General features: G+C 43.1%; 1 protein-coding gene across 1 annotated transcript in view; it reads right to left on the bottom strand.

Annotated features, from left to right (window-relative positions):
- DNAH9 (dynein axonemal heavy chain 9) overlaps positions 1 to 24785 on the bottom strand; it is a 300462-nt gene that overhangs the window by 99042 nt on the left and 176635 nt on the right. Inside the window, 6 exon segments of the mRNA XM_065896659.1 lie at positions 4040 to 4273; positions 4458 to 4619; positions 4999 to 5141; positions 14341 to 14464; positions 16233 to 16395; positions 22351 to 22547. Coding sequence (XP_065752731.1) covers positions 4040 to 4273; positions 4458 to 4619; positions 4999 to 5141; positions 14341 to 14464; positions 16233 to 16395; positions 22351 to 22547 — 1023 coding nt within the window.

Below are 24785 nucleotides of genomic sequence, written 5' to 3'. Positions count from 1 at the left end.
TAGTAGTGCTGTTCTTATAGAGCTTGTATCCAACAGATGGAGATAGACAGCAAAACATAAATATAATGAATAAGTAAACTACATAATTTGTTAGAGGGGGCAAATCCTATGGGGAAAAGATAAAGTAGAGTAGAATAAGGGGATCAGGAGTGGTGTGGGGTTGCAATTTAAAATGGGGTCATCGGGTAGGATTCTTTGAGAAGGTGACATTTGAAGGAGATGAGGGAGGAAGCCTTCAGTGGATATTAGAGGGAAGAGCATCCCAGGGAGAGGAACAGCCAGTACAAAGGCCTGAAGTGTCTGAGGAAAGAGCAAAGAAGGGGTGAGGTTCGAGAGGAATGCCGTGGGGTTGGGACAGTAGGAGATGAGGTCTGAGAGCTAACAGGGCAGGGCTGGGGAGGAGCCTCATTGTAATGAGAGAAATAGAGGCCATCTCAGGGTTTCATGCAAAAAAGTGACATACCTGTGCTTTAAATTGATCCCTTCACTCTGGCCGCTCAGCTGATGACAGACTATTCAGGGGGCAAAAGTGGACGCAGACAAACTAGTTAAATGGTATCGTAGCTACCCAAGTAAAAGACGTCAGTGGCTCAGATCAGGATAGTAGCAGTGTAGGAGGTGCAGTGGGATTCTGGGCATGTTGGCAGTCAGAGCCAACAGTGATTTTCTGATGGACCGGCTATAGGTGGTGAGAGAAACAGAGGCATGAGCAGAGTAAAGGGTGACCTCAACGATTTTGGCTGATAGGTGATGCAAGAGGATGTGGGTGAAGCAGGCTTGGGATGGGGGAGACACTTGAGAGTTCAGTTTATCGAAATAATCTGGGTAAGAAGTGTCTAAAATGGGGGACACAGCAAGAAGAGTACCTCTGAGAGATACTTGGAAAACTTATAGAATGTATTAACGCTGAAATGTGGGAAGTGAGGGAAGGGGCGGAGTCTAAGATAACACTGCAGTTGCCGGGGTAGGTAACTGGGTAGATAGACATGTTATTCATTCAAGTAGAGAAGATAGAAGGAGAAGAAACAGACTGATGCCAGGACTCGGGAGGGTTCTCCACCGACTACTGCAAATAGAGCTGGATTCACCTCACGGTATAACTGGGCTTCTCCTTGTTAAACAGAGATTGCCAAAAACAGGAAAACAGACTCCCTTCATTGTCTGCCCAAAGCCCCAGGGTCTGTACAAGACAGAATACTGGACACTGCTCTGTGAGTGTCAGAGCACCCTTCCCATTGTTTGCTCCCCAGCAATTGTCCTTTGCACAGACTGACCAGCAATTCCCAGAGGATAAATGGGTAGGAGGTAGAACAGGGGCTGGTGGGGATACAGAATGTTCTGAGGGCACTGTAGGTTGGGGTAGACAGGAAGAGGAAGAGCTGAGAGATGGTAAAAAATAAACCTGGTAGTACTGCATTCTGGGATTCTATCTTTTGCTGTTTTCTAGACGTTCAGAGATTGAGAGAACAAGAAAGGGATTGGGGCAAGAAGATGCTACCTTTCTCCGACAAAGGTGGGCACCAGGTAAGCTGCTAGGGCCTGGACTGGGATCTATGTATCTCAACCTGCTCTGAACTGTAGCTCTAAGAAGGGGGTTTGGTCATGACACTAATGGAAAGAGAGTAGCATCACAGATAATTGTCACATACGATTTGTTGACAAACATCGAGTTTGAACAGATCTCACCATGCCGGGAGGTAAACAAAGGAAAAAAAATGTCTTTATATGAATACAGGACAAAGAAAGGAATAGCATCTAGAAGACTATGATGAGCAAAGCAGCTCTGAAAATGACCCATTACTGGATCTAGAAAAGATATCAGAAAAGCTATTCGGCATCATCGGTAGAACGGTTTCTGTGATATAGTTGCAGAAAAATAGGCTGAAATAAAAAAGCAACGTTGGAAAGGGAAAAGGATGAGATGAGGAAGGTCTGTGGGGATATCGAAAATGTAATAGTGTAGTTAAAGTCTTCACTGGAAGCCTAAGAAGCAGAAGCAATATTGCCCACGATTAGATTAGTATTGTTGAGGATAAACTTGAAAAGTTCTCCTAGAATGTAGAGGAAAAGGCCAAAGGGATGGAAAGCAATGAGGGAGCAGATAACAGATATGGAGCACAAGGAACCCGTCTAGTTCATCATTGCTCCTGGAGGAGAGGCCCGACCAGATGAGCAAAAGCTGATAATAGAAGAAAAATTTCCCGAGCAGAAGAAATTCCATGTGTATAGATTGCAAGGGCTCATTGCATCCCACTAAGTGAACTGAAATCCTTTAGATACATTACGTCTATGAATCAAGAAACTGAAGTAGGGAGAAAGGGCAAGTCAGAAGGAGGAAGTTCAATAGAGCTATTCCAAAGGCAGAGCTCTGAGAAAGTGACAGTAAATGAAAGGCTTAGAAATCTAGAGGAACATGCGATGCCCAAGAATTAAATTGATTACAATTTTAGTTTAATTGTGCAAATGCATGAAATTTCATTGCCTTAATGAGAGGCCGGCTCTGCGGCTGGTAAGCAGAGCACAAAAGGGGCCATTGAGGGACCAGCAATATTTGATGAGCATGAGCAGGGAAGAGAAGGTGCTAGAGCTGTCCCCAGCTCTCAAGGGAAGGACAGTAAATTAACTGAAATAGATTCGTTCCATTTGGAAGAGTAAGCAGAAAAACAAAACAAGGACAAGACAACAGGGGCCTTCTGATGGCCAACCACTTAGGAACATTTGAGGGAACGCATGATATGAGACAGGATTTGTTTAAGAAATTAGATTCCAATGGCTCTTTGACAGATTACACTGTAAGACACAAGAAACATAAGAAAATTGGTATAACCCTGCAACCATTTCTCCCAGCCATTCATCTCTTCGGGTTTTGATGATGAAAGGACTATGTGTTGGAGAGGAAAAGAAAGTAGAGGAAAAGGAAGAGGTGATAAACAGAAAGAGAGAAGAGGAGATTCAGGGGATTCCTGTACCAGTGAGAGGAAGCGCCAAACTGCAGCTGGGGATGTGCACTTCCACTGGAGAACTCGGCTGGGCTTCTGGTGAGGCAGGAAAGACAGGGCCGGGCCTTAGGCAGAGGGCAATATCACCTCCTTGGTTTGCTTTTTAATGAGGCCATGATGCATGGAGGAATGGCATCTAAAACAGAAACTGTAGCATCCGAACAAGAAACTCTGACCATGAAAACTGCAGACCATGCGCAACAAAAATGCACAGGTTGCTGATGACTCTGTACGACCTTTCACATGTGGCGCTTGACTAGTAAGGTAGAATTTAAGGGAAAACAGCTCTTAGAGTGCATGTATTGTGGCTTCAGGAGACGAATGGGCAGGACCGGGAGTTGATGCAACCTGGTGCCATCCAGGCCACACTTCAACCCTCCCCCAATGAATATTCCATCCTTAATCAAAAAGACCCCACCCATTCAAAGGGCTAAAAATAGGATAAAAGGAGGATCAAAAAACCCTGTGGCGGGCTTCCCTGGTGGCGCAGTTGTTGAGAGTCCGCCTGCCGATGCAGGGGACACGGGTTCGTGCCCCGGTCCGGGAAGATCCCACATGCCGCGGAGCGGCTGGGCCCGTGAGCCATGGCCGCTGAGCCTGCGCGTCTGGAACCCGTGCTCCGCAACGGGAGAGGCCACAACAGTGAGAGGCCCGTGTACCGCAAAAAACAAAACAAAACAAAAAAAACCCTGTGGCGGGCCCCTCACTGTGAGGATGCCCGAACTCTTGAGTGTGTAACTTTCACTTCTGCACTGAATAAACTGCTTCTTTGCTCTCTTTGCTCCTCAGTGTGTGTGTGTGTGTTTTCCTTTGTGTTTTGTGTACCTTGCCCAAACTCTTTTGGATGAGTTCAGCAAGAACCCGGACCTCTGATAAAGCTGTTTGGGTATCGCCGGCACTGTCCTGATGGCATCGGGGCCTCTGGAGAGCAGTGTGTGGTTGACAGACCGTGACTGTGGTCCTCCAGTCCTCTGGAAAGGGGTCGCCCCCACTACCTTCGAGCCCCCCGAAGGCAGGAGGACTGGAAGGACGTCGCTCACCTGGGCGGAGGTGCTGTGGAGCTTCAGCAGCCCGTTCTCCAGCCGCTCCATCTTGGACTTGAGCTCCCTTCTGTTCCTGCACAGCAGGCTCTGGTAGAGTCTGATGAACTCCAGGAATGATTTGGGGGTTGTGTAGTTGTAGCGCTGCTCATTGCTCAGATAGGACTGGGAGGTGTGGTTGACACTTGTGTGGACAAAAGCCATGAACTTGCTAATCGATGGCTTGACTGTGGGCTAGAATCAAAGGGCAGGAAATAAAGAGGTCATCTGGCCATGAAGACGGCAGGTGACTGCCCACCCGGTTTGTTGCTTCACCACATGGAAAGCTGTGCTCCAACAACCCGGAGTTGCCGGATGTGGGGTTCCTTGTACCCAGAGGTGGAGAGGAGCTTGAGGGGTGTGTCCTTTGCCCTCTCACCTCAATGTCCTCCGTGTTCTGCAGGAAGCGGAAGCTGACGGACTCCAGGGCTTGCTGCGGCCACTCATGGAACCAGTCGATGGCTGTGCAGTTCATGGAGGCGGGGAACTTCCTGCTGCGGACCCTCAGCTTGGTCCCCACCGGGGAGAAACAGAGAGTCACCTGAGAAGGCAGAAGGGTGGGGGGAACCAAGAAGGTATCCAAGATGTACTTACAGAGAGACAGACATGGCCCTGGATTCTTCATTTCCCAGGAAATTGGGAAGCATGTCAACAGAGACAAAAGTCCGTAAATGCTAGGCAGCCCTTCCAGCCAAGGGATTAGAAATGCTGGGACTTCAGGAGGCAAGAGGGACGCCACTGCCCTTGAAGCATGTGAGAAGGGCATCCTTGCACAGCTGCTCAGGCTGAGAAGGGCCTTGCACCCTAACCACTCACTCCCAAGACAATCAATAAGTACAGCTTATTGTGTCCAAAATATCCATAGAGGTTCCCATGGGCCATCTCTGGTCCTGTCTACCCCAGGCAGAGAATCCTTGTACCTTCAGTTGTCGTCGGACCCGCTCTATAAAGAACTTCCAGCAGTTCTCTCTGTTGTCAACAAGACCTTGGGTCTTGACTTCGTTCCTCACATTGCTTATGATGTTTTCAACCTCATCGTCAGAGTAGAGATCTGGGATCTCTCCTGGGAAGAATCGGAGCACAGATCCTTAATTATTATTTTTTACCAGATTGGCAAAGTTCTGAAAGTTAGATAAACTAGCATATTAATGAGGCAGTATATAATGGAAAAAATCTTTAAAAATCTCCACTAAATATATAAAAATATGATGACCAATTAGAGTTTATCTTGGAAATGCAAGGATGGTTAAATATTAGAAAAATCTATGAGAATAATTCACTACATTAATGGATTAAAGAAGTAAAACGATACGACCGTCAAAACAGCTGCACAAAATTTCTGAAAATTTAGTTTGAGATTTCTTTTAACCAGATCATAGGTATTTGCCGCAGACCCAAAGCAAACATCATATCTGTTTACCAGTGAAATACTAAAATATTCTCTTTTGAATTAAGAACAAGACAAGCATGACTGCTATTCATGTTTTCTAGTCAACATTATACAAATGTCCTAGCTAACAAGTCAAGGAAAAGAAATAAAATTTATATGGATAGTTAAGGAAATAATAAAACTATTATCATCAAAATCTGATTTTCTAAATAGGAAATCTAAGAGAATATACACATAAACAATCAGAACTCATAAGTGTGTTAAACAACAAGCTTGCTGGATACAAAATCAATATTGGAAATAAAATGGCACTTTTGTACTTCAGCGAAAAAAAGAGTTATTTTATTTAGAATACCAGCAAAAGGTATTTAGAATACCAGCAAAAACTATAAGACAGGCAGTAATAAATATATAAAAAGATGTGCAAGATCTTGATGTAAAAACTATAACATTACTGAAGGGCATAAATAAAATCCAAAATAAATGGAGAGAACTACTCTGCTCATGGGTGGATGACTCAGTATTACCAGTATCACAAAGATGCAATTCCCCCCCCCCCAAAATCAAATGGGTTTCTTTTTCAATCCTGACAATCATATTCTAAAATTTATATGGAAGAGCAAAGGGTAAGGAATGGCAATGATACTGTGAAGAACGGGAAGAAAGGATTTGTTCTATCAGAAATCAAGTCTCCTTATAAAGCTATGTTAGTTAAAACAATGTGAAACTGGTACTTGGGTAAATAAATAGAACAATGAGTGAAACACCTAGAAACGGACCCAGATGTAAACAGGAAATTCATATTCAAAATCAGTATGCTAAAAAAGGATGAACAAATCAATAAGTGATGTTAGGATAATTCAATACTAATATCAAAAAATAAAATTAGAATACCAAGCAAAAATACATTCTAGGTGGATTAAAGACATGAATATGAAACAGTAATATTTTATAGATAAAATACAAAAGATTATTTTTACGGTGTTGGATAGGACACAATTTCTGAAATAGAGCACAAAAAGCACGAGACATAAAAAGACTAAGTTTTACAAAATTTAAACGAAACCAGCATGACAAAATTCAGATACAGACTTCAAAAAAGACATTTATGACCTACATGATGAACAAAGGGTTAGTATCCAGAATATACAAAGGACTCTTACAAATCCATAAGAAAAAGAAAGAACCGAAGAGCAAAAGGGCAAACTGTATAAAAAGGCAACTAACATAAGGTGAATAGCCAATAAACACTTGAAAAGATGCTCCAGTGTCACAGGTAAGAAGGGAAAGGACAAAAATGAGATTCCATTTTATATCCTTTGGTAAAAACTGGTATGTCAGATAAACCAAGTGTTGGTGAGGTTAGGAGGAAACAGGTATTCAAGCAGAGAATAAATCTGTACAACTACTCGGGAGGGCAACAGGCACTTTTTAGTAAACTTGAAATGCACATACCAGACAATTTAACAATCTACATTTTGGGCACCTGTTGTAAAGCAACTCTGCTTGCACACATCAGATGTTTCTATTTTGCAACATTGTTCATAATTGCATGGGTGTTTGTTTTATTGCTTTCTGTTTCCAAACATGTTTTGTAAACAAATATAGAAAAACATAAAAGGAAAAAGTAAATGTGGGTGGTGAGAATGTGAAAACTGTGAGGGAGAGTCAGAAATTGAAAGACAGGATAGAATAGAGCAAAATTCTGAATTAAGAACCAGCTGGTGGGCCCCTAGCTCACATGGAAGAGTTGGCCTTGGAAAGGAAGAATGAAGAAAACTGCAAAGAAATGCAGACAGACTGGGAGCTATAAAGGTGGTTGTGAGGCCGATAGTGAATGGCATTAAGTTTTCTCAAGGAGAGAAATGAGCTTAAGGGATGTAAGAATGAAGGAAGCACTGGTGCAGTTAAATCCTGGAACACTGGATAGGAGGTAAAGATGAATGTGGTTCACTCCAGGATATTCTATGGCTATCAGAAAAGCTCTTTCCTATTTCCAGGACAAGGCTTTAGGTAGGTGTTGAAGCTACGTGGACCTGAAGTCATATACAAGCTCCCCTTTGAAGTTCTGCACACCTGCGTGCTTCTTCCTTCCTCCATAACCAACAAAGAAATGTTAGCATCGTAGAAATGTTAGAGCGGGAAGAAGCCACTGGAGCCACTACCTGTTCTGTTTCCTGTGGACTTGGGTGAGGTCCTCCAAGGTGGGTGGTTTGGCAAATGGCCTCTAACTAATCTGAGTGATGGGAATTGTGATTCTTTTCACCACTGAGGCTGCTGCACTTCCTGGAACTACTGTATCTGGAGGAAACTCAACTTTCCAACAGATTTCTGGCCTTCACAGTCTGACAACACTAATCCAGCCAAGAGCTGGGTTAGAGTTTTATACTAATTAAACTTAATTATTTAAATGGGAAAAATGAAAAAAATGAATTATCATGAAAACGATCATTTACTTTCTTCCCTTAATTGGACAAACTTGATTTAATTTCCATTCATTATTTCATAGCATGCATACAAAATAGCCAGTGCTATAAACTTGTCAAAATCAAGGTCTTACTAGTGGAAGAATCCATTTTAGCCTTATTTGATAAAAATAGGGGGTCAGAGAAAACAGCTAGAAAAATGAAATGATATTTAGCACGTGTTGGGAGTTAAGGAGTTCAGGGAAGTTTTAAAAAGAGAAATACTCAAATGGAATTGATGTGAGCCACACTCATACTTCTGGGGCTGACTGCCTGCAGTGGTCTGAATTCCTTTCTCCTTTGCCCCTCTGATAATCTGCATTTTCTCATCTATAAGTACGTTAGAGAGTGAGAACCTGAATTCCCTTTGGTCTTAGAATATTTGTAATAATAGAGTCTGCATTCTTCACCTTTCTATTTTTTGAAATATGTAGGATTTATGTCCTTTGAGGAGGCAAAGTATGATCTATAGGCTAAATCTGGCCCTCTATCTCTGCCTGCAAGCGAAGCATGGATTTTACAACTTTTAATGGTTGAAAAAATTAAAATAATACTATTTAATGACACATGAAAATTACATGACATTCAAATTTTGTTGTCCATAAATAAAGTTTTACTGGTCACAGCTACACTCATTCATTTAGATATTGTCTATGGCTATTTGTCCAATACAATGACAGAACTGAGTAGTTGTGACAGAGGCTGTATGGCCTGCAAAGCTGAAAATATTTACCTTCTGACCCTTTATAGAAAAAGTGTGCTCGCCCTAGTTTATATGATACCTTTAAGTGCCAAGATATTGAAAACATCCAGGCCTTCTAGAGCCTTTTTCTAAGTTCTTAAGATGGGGGTATTTGTCACACAATTCCCAAGATCCCTTAGGAAGACGATCACTTCTGAATTGGGAGCAAAGTTTGCATTTCCAGGTTTGTTCCTCCAATTTCTCCTGACAACATTTCCGTCACTTACTGTGCGATGTAGGTAGTCATGCTGAAAGCAGGAGACTGAAGTGCCAGAGGGGATTTTGTGATGTGAACAGAGGCAGAGGCTATTTAAATATTTGAAGAGTTTCCCCTTGTGACCTAAAGTTGGGAAGCCCTATTTCTGCTGCCTAGTGCAGAATGGCTTCTTGCAGTCCTTAACATGTCCTGATATTTTGCAAGTCAGACTCATCATCATCTTCTCTGTGTGGTCTGGGGCTCTCAGAGGCCACAGTGCTTTGAGATAATTTAAGATGGTTTCGTTAGCTGGAGCTTGGTAATAAAAAAGGCAAAGCTGAGGGTTATTCTGCACGAACCAGTTAGCATCACAATGGCTTAAGGGCTTTGACCCCACCCAGGAATAACATCTTTCAGAAACATTTCCCTGGTCTCAAGGGAGAAAAAACAGGGAGTGTGGTGACTATCTCAGGACCCCTGGCCCTCTCTCTGCATGGCTGGAAACTTTCTCAAAGCACGTGTTCAACAGTAATATCTAATATGTAAGATGACACATCTTTCTCATGATATTACACACCTTGGTTCAACGAATACCTCTTGAATGCTAATTATGGGCCAGGGGATGCGTTCAGTGCTGACAATGTAAATGGTGAAAATAACACAGTCTTTACAGAGGGTTATAATTATATCAGTGTTGTTTTATTTCCTAAGCTGGGCAGTAGGTATTTAATCCTTATCTTTTGTACCTCTGGATTATTTCATAACAAGAAATGAACCAACAACAGACAACACGGTCTCTACCTTTCATAAGTTTACAATGTCGTTTCAGTACAATGGTGGTGTGTGCAGCCACTGAATGTTAGAGAAACACAGAGGGATGTTTCTCATTCCTCGTGGTGACAGTGGATTAGTGAAGATTTCCCAGAGAGATAACATCCAAGATAAGTCTTGTACTATGGGTAGAAGTTAATCCAGAGAAAGAAGGAGAGGGCATGAGGTTCAAAAGGAACGGCGCGAGCCAGTAAGGGTGTCAGGAGGCAGTCCAGTGTGTTATTTCAAGGAGGTGGGAATTACTAGATCATAATGGGGAGGTAAGCTAGTGAGGAAGGAAGGATGCAGGTCCAAGGCAGCTGTTTTTTTTTGTTTGTTTTTTTTTTCTGTACAAAACAGCTTATCGTGCATTCACTTAGGAACTGATGAAGGAATTATAGTTTGATGGACCTTTTTGGAAGCAGTGAGGGGAATGGATGGGGGTGGGCCTCCCTGAGAGGTAGGGAGGTGAGTTAAGTGTCTGCAATGTAAGCTTTTATATGTAGAATGGATAAACAACAAGGTCCTATTCTATAGCACAGAGAACTATATTCAATATCCTATGATAAGCCATAATGGAAAAGAACATATGTAAAAAAGGATATATATAACTGGATCACTTTGCTGTATGGCAGTAATTAACACAACGCTGTAAATCAGCTATACTTCAATAAAATAAAAAAAAAAAGAAGTGTCTGCATTTGTTGAAGCAAAAGATGAAAAGATCAGTGGTAGTCATGACAGAGAAGAACGGATTCAGAAATAGTTAGGGGGTAAAATTGGTGGCAACCGATTATCTCTTGGACATAGGTGATGAGGGAGAGGAGGGAGGGAGAGGTTAGTAATGTAGGAGAATGCACAGACACATAGTCTCAAGTAACTTGTATGAGAATTTAGTACCACAGGAAGAAACGCAAAGCTGTTACTCAAGCATCCTTTTGCATTACGCTCTGGGCATGTCTGTGTGGCAGCTGGAAGCAACCAGGTGCTGGTTTAAATTTCCATGGTTTATGGTTTGGGGACGCATGAGGTAAACAGATCCGCTGAGACCACAAAGTATGCTTAGGAGGTCTGATGCATGCTTAATGGCTTCTCTTTTGTCGTCTTTGCCATCTTTGCCACATCTCTTTTGCCACTTTGTCTTTTTTCCTTTCAGGGAAACTGGGCCAGAACATAACTTGTGTAAAGCATAGATGGCCTATCAGGGAATCCAGTTCTAGATGCTCATGGGAGGAGAACAATCCAATGCCAAGACTGTTACAAATATTTCCAGACTCCACATTCTCATGTGATGTGTACAGATCACTAACACGTCAATCCTGCATCTAATCCTAAAGCACCTGGAAGATGAGAGGATCTTTTCATGTTTTACATTCCAAGAGGAGATTTGGCCCAAATGTAATAAGGACAGTCTGTTTCAGAGATGGAGAGGCATATGGCTTTACAAGAGAGGGGACTCAGTTGGTTATCAACTATTCCAATAGACCACATAGAGGTTACTGACTGGAACATGGAAGCTTAATAAATGGTTTTGAATACACAAATAGATGCAAAGTGATCTAGTCTGAGCCAGGGAAGAGAAATATTAATTTTGGAGTGAACAATTAAGCCTTTTGAAAAGCAAAAAGGAAATCCCAACATAAGATCCCAAAGTAAAATGAAGTATGAAATCTGGCAGAGTAAGGAGAGGAAAAGACACCACACCTGGAGCAGACTAGTTCTTCTTAGCTGGGACTGCAGTAAAATGGGCTTTCTGGAATGCTGGAAACCTGGAGGCAGGTGTGCTGTACCAAAAAACCAGGAAAGGATTCTATTTTCTCCCTTTAGATTAGGATGGGCCCGTGCTGATGCTGAGTTTGGTTGAAGGAGGACCAAGAGAGAACAAATTTTGTGAGAGTTTTTAAATACCTGCTTTTGATGGCCAGTGTACATTCTTCAGGAATTATTATACAGGGCAACAAGGACATAGCAAGAATTGAACTTTTCAGACTCAGCAAGGGCCAACATTTCATGCATAGTTTCACCAGAAGCTTCATGAGCCCCATTAAGGACTCTGGTAGCCAAAGGAAGTGACTGAAAGATAGGCTTCATTCACTCTGATTTAGGTGGCCACCCTGCTTCTTATACAATTATGTTGCTTTTGCTAAGAAACTTGATTTAATTTTTTGAGTGGAGGATTTCTTACTGTCAGTCTGTAACCAATCTGAGATGCAAGTGGCATAATGATGGGTTCTGAAATGTTTGGGTGGTGTCAGAGGTGGGATTTATGTGCTGAATTACCAATACAGTTTGATTCTGGAAATGGTGTCAGGAAACCAAGGGATGAATCAATGAGCTAAAGAAGTGTGGGAGGAAAGCAGAGAGCCTATGGCACGAGATCATGAGGTCACTGAGGAAGATGTATTGGGGGAGTGTTGAATCAGTGGAATTCGCTCACTGTACCTTATCTTCAACCTAATAGGATTTGTAGATGACTAGAGAGGGATGAGCTAATGACAAGGTAGCCCAATGTATAGTTTCCTAGTCTCTACTGTGTTATCCAAGAATGCAGTGATTGCACCACCCCATAAAATTGAAAAACTAAGTGGATGGGGAGGCTCTGAGGAATCTCTGTAGCTCTGCCTGGACTGGCAGTCAGTTAATTTCTAGCCAGAAATTATCTGACAGGGAAAATTAGAACTCAGATATGCTCAATTCTCCCTGTCAAAATGGTTAAGATAAAAGGGATGAAGATTAGAAAAGTATTACTTTTAATTGTAGCTCCATTTTAACATGTGTGTGTAAATCCTGTTTTTGTATAGAAGCCTTAAAAATGTGAGTTTGAAATTCCATGACTTTGAAGCACACTGATTGCATTAAGTTTTCACTGGGCAGGGCTTCAAAAATTCATCTGAACTTGAAACAAGTTGTTTTCTAAATGAAAAATTAAAAATACTTAATTGAGGAATAAAATTTCAATTGGTAAAAGTGTAACATCGTTTGTGTCTCAGACGTCATTATAGGAGAAGGTGACCTGGCTGGATTGGAGCCAAATAAGATACAGGGTGAGGCTGGCAACATGCCTGGCATCTCCAAAGCTATAAGTCTTTGGAAGCACAATTTTACCTTTTTTGATTGTTTTAGAAATTAGACTTTAGGGCGCAGCTTCAGGGTGGGAGGACAGTTGGACCCGTCTCTCATTATTTGGTAAAATAACAAAAGGTGAGGCAGTGTTGTAGGTGAAATACTGTTGTAGAAGGTGGTGGGATGTTAAAAAGACAGTATTTAAGAAAAGGACAATTTGTTGGATTGGAGGGGAAAAGGTATAAGAGTTAGTAGGCAAATTCCTGGATATGAAACTAACTTAAATAGGGCAGGTTGGGAAAGGAATGAGAGTATGGGATCAGTGTTATGGGTGGAGCCATCAGTCCCAACCTGATGCGACTCTGGTCCTTATCAGGAGGAAGTTGAAGGTTGCTCACAGAGCCTGCTAGTGCATGGTCTGGACCAAAGACCAGTGGCTCGTCATGGAAGTGATAGTAAAATGGCCTGGGGTACAAGGGCACAAAGTTTGAAGCAGTCAACGATTCTGAAGCAGTAAAGTTCCTAGAGATTGCATGGAAAGAGCCATCCTGAAATATATATGACATGGAATACACTTTGGAGAAGTATATTGTGATCACGGTCCTTTGACTTTATAAACTAAAGAGGATTTAGTCAGAGAGCCAGGAGGTGAACTGTAGAGAAACAGGCTTTCTGAAATGGAAATCTGGAAGCAGAAATTTTGTTCAGAACATCTGTGCACTGACTATTAGCCCAGATAAGAGGTGGTTTTATAGATGCTAAATCTGGGTTAAGAGTCAGGAAATCATATTCTCCTTTTAATTAATATAAATATACATACATCCCAAATTTCTGAAAATGCATAATTTTTATACTATATTGTTTTATCTTCTTGGGTATATATACATATATATTATCTCTTGTGTATGTTTATGTATATTTATATATACATATATGTATATACATATATGTGTATACTTAAACTTTTTTTTCTAGAATGGTTGGCATAAGTCCTGAATCCCTAAAAAAATAAGGGCAGCAAAGTATCAAGAACTGAACTTTCCACTGAAGTCCTGTCTTGCACTGATAGTGTCACAGGGAAGTTGAGACAGCCGTTGTCACGTTCTTTGTAATCTAAGAAAAATTCATAAAGTTCTGAATCCTTGATTAATTAAATTGGCAACCTAACCTTGCCCTCTTGGGTAAGTTGTGTGTGTGCAGGTACTCTGTGTGTGTATCTTGCTGCTAATGCCTTCCCTCCCTGAAATACTGAACACATCCCAGTTTCTCTCCGTCTTGGGTGTGGGGAGGGAACAGCACCTGCTCTTTGGACTCAGCAGATCTGCAGGCCCTAACCTACTTTCCCCCTATTGTCATATCTAGTCCCACTAAGAAAGTCATAAGACTACTATCTGTTTTGCATGTAAGGAGAATAAAAGACAGCAGGCCCAGCAGCAATCCTAGAAGGACCTTGATGAACCAGTTCTCCGCTGTGTCAGTTTTCTCCCTCATTTCTATGACCTCACTCTTCTGACCTAGAACAAAATCTCCACCTTGGAATGACTCCAACTCCAGCAGGAATTGGTTAGAGACATTCAAGTGCAGAGAGTCTCTTACCAGATGCCAAGAGGTCATTAATGAGCACAAGGAACTTCTCATCAGCTACTTGGGCGTCTGTCATGAGAAACACGGTGCTGAGATTCTTTACCCCGGCTTTCAGGCACAAGCTGGCCAGGTCCGCCTGCAGAAACAATGTCAGAGATCTCTGAGAAGAGGGCTTTCCTGATAAGAGACCAGCAATGGGAGGGAGGGAGGAGTGCTATCTTGCACTCACAGGCCGGAAAATATGCCTCATTCCCAGGCCTCGATCCCAATAGAGGTGGGCAAGTAGAATAAATAATGATGAGCTTTAATTCATACAACCACTGTGGCTCCTGAATTAGCTTCTAGAGCTCCTGCTTTGTGCAAACAGGTAACAGCTTTCCAAAGGACAGAGATGTTCCCCTGTTCATCTGTGTTACTTATATCATCATACAAATGAATGGCTTGCCCCGGGAGGCAAGTGATTGCTCTTGGTCCTGACAGAAGAGTCATGTACTTGGGCCTCCTGGCCTAGGGGATGAATATATCATATAGTAGCAGAGTCTTATGTCCTTATGGCTAGCTCCAGCAAAGACTTTTGCTGTTAAACAATATATTGGGGAACGTACACACACACACTCACACATACGCACACACAATCATTTGGTAGGAACTTACATCCATTCAAAACTATAGGTAGATGAAGTTTGGGGCTAGGATGCCAGGCCCTGAATTTTTCCAGCTTGGTCACTCTTGGCTCCTTTGATGCATCCCTTTCCCAAAGCTCAGCCATTGGTCCGTAATCTTAGTCATCTCTCTCTCACACAACTCAAAGCTCATTCTATATCAGCCTCATACATTTCCTTATAGCGGAGCTTCCTTTGTGTCCAAATAATTCCCCTTTGACATTAATAAACTTCCTTTTAGATCAGTGGTTCTCAACCAACGCATTTACAGAATCACTTAAGACAGTGTTTCCCAGCTCTCCTTAGAATCACCCAGGTTACTTTCAACTGTCCTGATGCCCAGGCCAATCCCCAGAACAGTTAAGTCAGGATTTCTCGGGGGTGGGATGCAGGCATCACTATTATTTGAAGGGGATTCCAGTACATGGCCAAGGTTGAGAACCAGTGTCTTAGATCATTATGTAAATGCATGATTCTCACGAGCACTATCTTGTCTTTTCTTTTTTGGAAGCACTAAAGATTGACCTGATGTGAACGTGGAGTATGACCTTAGATGCGGCCAATCGCAAGAGGCTGAGCTGTGGTTTCAGAGCAGCAGTGAGCCGGACCAGCGGAGAGATTATGAAGTCGGGTGGGCGGGTCTGGCTCTCTGCAGGCTGGAATTCTCCCAGGGACAGCAAGAGCAGCATCTTGATGGAAATGACCTCATGACTCCCTACTGGGCCTCTATTGTTGGCCATGGATCAAAACAGGGGGCTGGACAAAGTGACTTCTGAGGGTCATATTTAATGCCTTTCTCCACTTTCAGGGCGTGCACCGTGGCTCCTAAGTGCCTTACGTCTCTTCATGTCACTGAAGGTCCCAGCGGCTGGTGGTTACTGAACCCATCCTTTAATATATGCAATTCTTATAAAACTCGGGCAGTATTCCTTCTGTCTGCTAGGGCCGCTGGAGAGCTGTGTGCTGAATTTGATGTAGATGTGCTTCCGATTTGGGTGAGAGCTGAGGCTCTACAGATGCACCTAAAGCAGCTGAGGTCTCCCAGATGCAGACCTTGGGAAGGTTGGTGTTCTCAGGGTCTAAGCACCTCCAGTCACCAGCCCAAAGTCTAAGAAGAAGGTGGACAGATGATTAAGGGGAGATTCTGGGCGAGGGAGCTGAAGAGCTAATGCAGGGTGACAGGGAGTCGTGGGCAGTTGGGGAGAGACAGAGCCTCCCCCCCGCAGCTGCCCGGCCCCCTACCTTGAAGTCAGGAATTTGGTAGCCTCTCCGCAGCGTGATCTGGAATACATCCATGGAGCTGATGAAAGCCGCGAGCCTTGTCAGACTCTGCTTGCCACTCCCCCCTACGCCAACCAGCAGAGCGTTTCCCCGCGGGCACTCCAAGATGCGATTGATGTGGCAGCTGAGGGAGGGAAGCAGAGGCACAGGCTTTGATCAGACTTCCCTCCGTGAGGAGCAGGCATAACGGTCCGGGTGAGGACTGGAGCCCTCCTTGCAGGCACATCCTGGGCTGAGCTTGGGAAGAGGGCGTTAAATTGTCCCCAAACCTCGCCTCACCTCTTGCTTGAGTGGACTGAGGTCGCCCTGTTCTGCTTTAAGCCAAAGCCTCTGGTGAAGCAGTGGTGGTGGAGGAAGAGCCCAAGGCAGCCAGGCAGGATTGGAGGGCATGTGTGATGCTGACAGGAGGGACCTGGGTTTATAGGTCTAATTATGGCCGCAGGGTAAGTTCCTAGTAAGACACTTTTCACGACTTTCGATAAATACTGAAAAATTGGCCCCCAGAATGGTGGCATCAATTTCTTCTCGGGTAGAAGTGATCAAAAATTGACTCTATGATACTGGAGGATGAGAATATGTTAGACTGTGCTAGTCGAATGTGCAAGTTAAGCCAGTGTATTCGGGGATAACATAACCAGTGATGAAGCTGCTGTGGAGGGCTTGTATGTCACTAAATTTATGTAGTGACATTTTATTCCCCTAAATACTCAGAAGGTATTTACTGAGTACTTTTAGCTCTTTTTATGATTTTACTTTTTTGTTTATAATTATATAGTTGTGATATTCTGTCTTGTATCAGACAGGTGTACATTTCTCTTGCTCCCTTATTAAACCATGGTTTCTAGACATCTGAAGAGTATGTACACTCATCTTGTTTTCTCTGTAGTGCTAGCACATTAAAGGCATTCAAGAAATTTTTGTTAAATGTAAGCAGAACACCCCAGACCTGATACTCAGCATCACATTTGAGGTGAGGTAGGTGCAAGGAATCATCTGCTTTGTGTCTACATGAGATGGTGCCTGGCTACAATGATAAAGGAGAAAATATGGTGCTAAGATATCCAGGTCCTCTCTTCAGATTCAAAAAAAGAGGGGACAGGAATGAATTACTGAGGAGAGAGGCAGGCATGGGGGAGGAGAAGTCCAAGTAGGTTCTGCGGGCCACCCAACACCCAGCTCTATTCTGGAAGGCCTGAACTCAGCTTAGCATGGTCCATGCTATTCAATATCTAAATGGAAATGCATCATTAGTGCTGAAGTTTCCAAAGAAGGAATGGTTAAGTCTGCAACTGTCAGCACTGGATTCCAGCTGGGGATTCATTAACAACCTCTGACGAGGGCAAAGGACTCTGCATTTAAATTACAGAATCTAAAAAGAAGATCAATATTCTAAAGGATTTCTGGGCCAGAAAACCAAGGCAGTCAGAGTTAAGCCCATTACTGAGTTTCTGGGAGATTAAAAACAAAAGCTGAAAATGTACCACAGCACAGCTGGAGGAAGCTGGCTTATTGAAGACTAAACACACACACACACACACACACACACACACACACACACACAGACACACACACAAACACACACACATGCACGAGAACCAATAAGATGCACAAAAGAAGGGGCACAAGAGAAGTACATCTGAAGTTCATTTTTTTGTTAATAAACGTGAAGCGATTCTAAGAGAAAAAAGAGGAGGCAGAAAAACACACATCGGAATGAAAAAACAAAGAAAAAGTAGACAGAGATAATGCCAAAAGCAAGGGGAAAGATCTAGTGTGAAGCTTTCAGAAAAAGTAGAACGAGAATGTGCTGAAATGGTGAAGGAAGTCAGTAGGGGAGCAAATGGTGCTTTTAGGGAAAGAAAACAACGGCGCAAAGATAAAGATTAACACCATGGACCGCTTAGTAAGTGCGAAGCACTTGTCATGGAGGAGGAAACTGAGGCTTGGGGAAGTTGTGTCCTTCGCAAAGCACCACCGCCAATTAGTGGCAGAATGAAGATTAGAACTTGGGCCTGGCCCTTGGGGCTCCTGGGAGAGCGCGTACAGACTCGTCGGGGCACTGTGTGGAGTGACGCCGATAGCTTAGTCACCTGTGTTTCTCACCGGGCTGTTCGGCATCCCGTTTGCCGGTATAGGAGGGGAATGCTTCTGCTTTCTCTGCGGGTAGAGGCAACAAAGAGGATCAAGGAGCCCCCGGGAGGGGAGGGAAGGGCAGTGCAAGAAGGAAGTCATGGGACATTGATATTTTAAAACAAACGTACAGGAAATTATACATCCAGATACATTTTCTTCTTCCAAATTGTCCCCCTCAAGGCAGTTCATTATTCCAGTTATTTTGCCATTGCTAATGCAGCTCAGGTTTCTCTTTGGAAACTATCTTCAGAGTCTGGTTAGGAGCCTCAGGAGAAAAGCCAGTTTTCATCGTCTTATTTTTTCCCTAAGAACGGTATTAGGCAGTTTGATCACCCATGCTGGAAACCACATTGACTGAATCACTTGCTATTCTCCCAAATTACGTTTACCCTGCAAAGACAAGGATTTTCTTCAATTCCAAGACTATGACACAGGCTCTGGCAGCTCTTAGAGAGGAGGGAAAATACTCCCTGAAGTTTCACCAGATTAGTGAACAAACACCCTAAAACCCTTATTACTGACCATCTACCACGCACCAGACGCTGTCCAAGGTACTGGGGATTCAGCAGTGAGCAAGAGAGTCTGTGTGTTCAAGGAGTTTACACTGGATTAGAGGAATGTATGAAGCACTGTAGTGTGATGGTCCTGAGCGGACACTCTGCATGAGTGTTGGCTTTGGCTTACCTCTTCCTGGGGTGTGTGTGATGCTGGACAACTTCCCTCATCTCTCTGGGTATCAGTTCCCTTACTTATAATATAGGGATAATAGTAGACCTGACTTTCTTCAAGGTGTTTGTGAAGCCCAAGAGAATTGATGCAGGCAGAACACCGTGCACCAGCCCGTGGTGAGCTGTGTTCAGTGCGGGTCTCACATGTCAGATCCAATGCCGCCTCCTTGGTGAAGCCTCCCTCACCACCCTATTTACGACTGCACTTACTTCCAAGGACTCTCTATCCCTTTTACCTTTCTGTTTTCCTCTGTATCATTTATCCTATATGATGTGCTAAGAAATTTTACTGAGTACCTGCTATGTTCCAGACACCGTCCTAGGTATTGGGGATCTAGCAGTGAATAAGACAAAGATCCCTACACTCATACTAAGACCATCTAATCAATAAATAGGTGTTGGATGGATGGATCGATGGCTGTATACAAATTAATAGAGTGATTAATCATGACAAATGTAGCAGGGGAGTCAAATAATATAAGGTAAGGACACAGCAGTGACAACCGACTTTAGCCAGAGGTTGGTCTGTGGTGACTTTGATAAGAACTTCTTTGTTCAAGTGGTAAGAAATGGATCAAGGAACAGATGAGAAGCAAGAAATTATGAATAGTAAAGGCAACCCTTCTGATGAGTTTTTCTTTGAATAGGAGCTGAGAAACAGGGGTACGGGGTGAAAGAGATATAAGAGTCAAGGAATAGTTTATTGTTTTTTTGATAAATGATAATATGGCATGTTTGTATGCTGATATGTATGATCCAGAAATGAATGAATTGATGATGGGGAAGAGGGAAGAGAAGGAAAGAGAAAAGAGGAGAGAGGGAATTCCCTGGCAGTCCAGTGGTTAGGACTTGGTGCTTTCAGAGCTGAGGGTGTGGGTTCAATCACTAGTCAGGGAACTAAGATCCCACAAGTGGTGAGGCACAGCCCCCCAAAAAAAGAAGAGAGAGAAGAGGCAGGGAAGGATCATTGCAGGAGGGAGTAAAGTCACTGAGAAGGTGATAGGAGATGGGAACCAGGGCACACGTGGAGGGTTTGGCCTCAGGTAGGCACAGGGATGGTTCCTTAGCTGAAATAGTACAGAAGGCAGGACTTGTGGGTGGGATGCAGGTGGGATACAGAGAGGCTGTTCGATCTGATGGCAGAGAGATGAGAGAATTGTCTTCTGGCTGCTTTCATTATCTCAGGAAAATTGTGCTCATTAATTGGGAATAAAGAGAGGGGAGAGATGTTAGAAGCTTGACGAGAGAAACGTGTGATGCAGTCATCACACAAAGGGGAAGACAGCAATCTGCCCAGGGTCATAGAGGAGGGTTTCTAGCAAAGTTGAGGGCCCACTTGAAATTTGTGGCTGACAATCGCAAGAAAATCAAGTCAACATGATGATGGTTTTTCTTCAATAATCTCCATATGTTTAGGGGCAGGTGTGGAGAAAGAAGATAGTGAGGTTTAGCTAGAGTAGAGCTTTGTCACATGGATGCAATGACAGGAAAGTTAGGGGAGCTTGTACTGGGTGATGGAGTCTATGGTGGTCGAGGAAAGTAAAGACATGGTGGACAGAAGGATAAAGGAGTTTGAGAAAGTAGGTGGTTCCATGAAATGAAGTCTTGATGAAGTGTGAGAATAGCTGGAATGTATTTATTTGCAACAAAATGGATGGACCTTGAGGGCATTATGCTAAGTGAAATAAGACAGAGAACAGTAAATACTGTATTATTGCCTTATATGTGGAATCTAATAAAACCAAACACACAGAAACAGGTCAGATTTGTGGTTGCCAGAGGTGGGTGGAGGAATTAGGTGAAGGGGTCAAAAAGCAGGAACTTCCAGTTATAAGATAAGTAAGTTCTGGAGATGTAATGTACAATACCATGACTGTAATTAACAATACTCTATTGTGTATTTGAGAGTTGATCTGAAAGACTCTCATAACAAGGAAAATAACTACCTGAGGTGATGGTTGTTAGCTAACCTTATGGTGGTAACATTTGCAATATATACTCAAATCATTATGTTTTACACCTTAAACGTATACAATGTTATATGTCAATTGTATCTCAGTAAAACTGGGAAATAAGTATAGCTGGAATAAAAACTAGAGCAGGTTAGTGGAGGGGTAGAAGAGACAAATGAGTGGAATGTTTGAATTGGAGATTTTGTATGTGGGTTTATTATTGATGATGGAACTCCTAGGGCAGGAACACGTGAGTGAGTGGCTGAGGTGGGTTGTAAGGAACATTGCTGGAGCTAAGGAGGCCAAGGAACAGAAAGACCAGGTGACACACAGATGCCAGGAATGAAGAAAGGGGTGGCTGAGAAGAGAAAGTGGTCCAAGCACTGAGGTAGGTGGTAAATGATGGGGAGCAACGGGATGTCAGCAGATGACAGTGACAAGGAGGGGTGATGAGTAGGGATGTCCAGGTACTTGTGCTTCAAAAGAACTGGGGTTCATAAAAGATAAAAGGAGAAATGGTTTAAATATGTCACTGGGGTGGGGTGGGGGAGAAGGAGGGTCCGTACCTCTCTCTAGGCCCTGGGGTGCATAGAATGGGGAAGAAAAAACTGCTTTCCTCAATGCAGGGTTCAGTTAGGTTTCAGTTAGAATTCATCAGTGTGGAAGTTCAGAGAAGTTGAATATAAAGTGGATTTTGCTATTGGAGACTCTGGGTAGCAGGGGGCAGGGTGGAGAGATTGTAGAAGGCAGGAGGGGTGGTCAATGCACCTCGGATTGCGGAATATGAAGAACAGTATAGGATTAGCATCCGTGTGAGTATAAACTACCTGGGAGGCTTGGTGACTGCTCTCCATGGTTCACTTGACAGCAGCAAGACTCAAAAAGAGAGTTAATTTGTGAAACATGTGCACTTAAAACCTTCCATCTCACTGGACTAGTATGAGTTGAGAGTGCAGGTCCTGAGCTGCTCGGTGCCTTATTTTATGACCTCCCATTTTCCCTTGGTGTCACCATGATCAGGCCCAGGACTTAAATGGCAGACAAGGAAATAAATCCAGTTCCTTCCGAGTTCATCACGATGCTGCCCCGGCTACCGCCAGTGGCAGAAGCCACAGCTGCTGCTCTACCAGCCGCCATCTTGACCTCCATGGCAGAAGCAGTAGCTGCTTTCCCGTTTCATCAAAGTGTCATCAAATGTCCAAATGAGACCCCTGACACTGGGAAGAGGAGACAGCTGAGGAAAGGCACGATGAGAAGCACACTTACACATGGCGCATCGCGTCCTCGAAGAGAACCAGGTCCATCACTGTGTTGACTTTGTTGTGGTTCTCCAGGGCCTCCACCAGAGTCTGGGTCAAAAGTTCCCACGATTGTACAGGCATGTACTTGGGCTCCCCAATACCATTTGCAAAATGGCAATACATGTTCAGGCTTTGGGTCTGTTCCACTGTCTCTTTGAGATCCTGGTGATGAGACACAGGGACAGGGACCCTCCTTAGTGACTCTCAGTTCTGGTTCCACACAGAGTGGAGACACCTCACTTGCATTTTCTCTCTGAGCATGCTCTAAAAATTATCAGTGCTGCTTCCAACACTTCCTTTTTTCTTGAGAAGCCCTTAAAATGTGTATGTTTAACATTCATTTACGACGTATGAGAAGTCACAGATGATGTTGGTTATTCCTTGTGGGCTGAGGATGGGACATGGAAGGTGGGAGGTGCCCTTCCCTCACATACAGTAAGAGCCCTGTCCGAGCAGAGCAGTGGAGGGGACACACGGGTGCATTTCCCTCCGCAGGGGCTCTTTCACTAGGATTGGGTTGCACCAGTCCTCGGCCCAATGGCCTCACCTCTCCCACATCCATTCAGACAGGTCTTGCTTCCCAACCCATAGCAGTGTCATAGAACATCCTTTTCTATTTCCTGTGAGACTGCACACTATAGGTTGCCAGCCCCAACGTTATAGGCTCAACCCAGAGGGCTTGGTTTCTGAAAAATGTGCCATGAGCCGTCCTTAGGTGACTGATTCGTTTATGGGGACAATGCTAATATTAAAACATTGACAGCAGAACCCCCATTTATAAAACATTTTTAAAGATTTGGGCTTATTGTGTGTCAGCCCTTGCCCACAGGACAGACCTTAGCATGTTTAATAAATACCCAGTAAAACTCAACTGACTTAAAAGATAGGGGTCTATGTCTCTTCACTACCAGTCTATCCTTTAAGTTTCCAAGAGGCAGCTAATTTTTTTTTTCCATTCAGAAAGGAACTATTTACTTATCAAACGCAAATGTTTGAGACTTCAAGAGGTGGAGATTGTAGAGGAATTAAGTCCAAGAAAGAAAGGTTTGCTAATGTGTAAGTAGGAATTTATGCCAGCATGAACAATTGTCCCCACCTGCTGTTCTTTGCTAAGGTTCAGAATGGAGGATCCACCTGGGAAGGGGGAAATTAGCATGCTATTCAACAGCAGAGGCATTACCCAGGGCATACATCACTGTAGGGTTAGCCTTGTGAGCCCAGGGGACAAGATGCATCAAACCTAATGGAGGGAGGGAAAGTGAGGATAACAGTGACATCTACAAGAAGCCAGGACTGCTGCTTGGTTATAAGATGAAAGAAGTAGAAAGAGATAATTATCAAAGAGTTATTATATTTTGAAGGTGGTTTCAGGGCCATAGAAAACCTTTTAACTATGCTGGCTTTGCTAGATAGTAACAACAAATGTCCAGACATTTGGATAAGATTTAATGTGATGCAGGAGAGCCATTCTTGCTGGTTGAGGAAAACGTGGGAAAGGGATATGGGAATACATCTACCTAGTTTGAAAATGGGCTAATATACTGGGAAGCAGTTCTGATGGCAGTCAATTTACACTAATGATCTGGCAGAAGAACAACGAAAGTGCAGTTCTGAAAAGCCTGGTCTACAAAGACTCTCTGATGAACAAAACAAGGCTCTGATTTTATGATCACAGCCAGATGTGTAGAAGGAAGAGAGAAAACCAACCCACCCAGTGAATCAAAGATTTCTTAATAGTGATGTTGTATCATATAATGGCCACAAATAAGAGAACTTTAAGCTTTTAATGGTGGAAACAGGACTGTATCAATTCTGTGTTGGAAATTTGGCAACTTTTCTCTTTTTTATTGAAGTATAGTTGATTTACAACGTTGTGTTAATTACTGCTGTACAGCAAAGTGATTCAGTTATATACACACACACACACACACACACACACACACACACACATTCTTTTTTAAAAACATTCTTTTCCATTATGGTTTATCATAGAATAGTGAATACAATTCTCTGTGCTGTACGGTAGGACCTTGTTGTTTATCCATTCTATATATAATAGTTCGCATCTGCTAATCCCAAATTCCCAATCCACCTCTTCCCCAACCCTCTCCTCCTTGACAAACGCAAGTCTGTTCTCTATGTTCATGATTCTGTTTCTGTTTCATAGACAGGTGCATTTGTGTCATATTTTAGATTCCACATATAAGTGATATCATATGGTATTTGTTTTTCTCTTTCTGACTGACTTCACTTAGTATGATAATCTCTAGTTCCATCCACGTTACTTCAAGTGGCATTATTTCATTCTTTTTTATGGCTGAGTATAGGCAACTTTTCTTTAATACCAATGCAAAGATTTGGTGTAGCCAGGGTGCTTCAGGTTGGCATTTTAAATGTTGT

Source organism: Phocoena phocoena, chromosome 19 (genome assembly GCF_963924675.1).
Source record: "Phocoena phocoena chromosome 19, mPhoPho1.1, whole genome shotgun sequence".
Classification (NCBI taxonomy): domain Eukaryota; kingdom Metazoa; phylum Chordata; class Mammalia; order Artiodactyla; family Phocoenidae; genus Phocoena; species Phocoena phocoena.
This window is presented reverse-complemented; position numbering and strand designations above follow the sequence as displayed.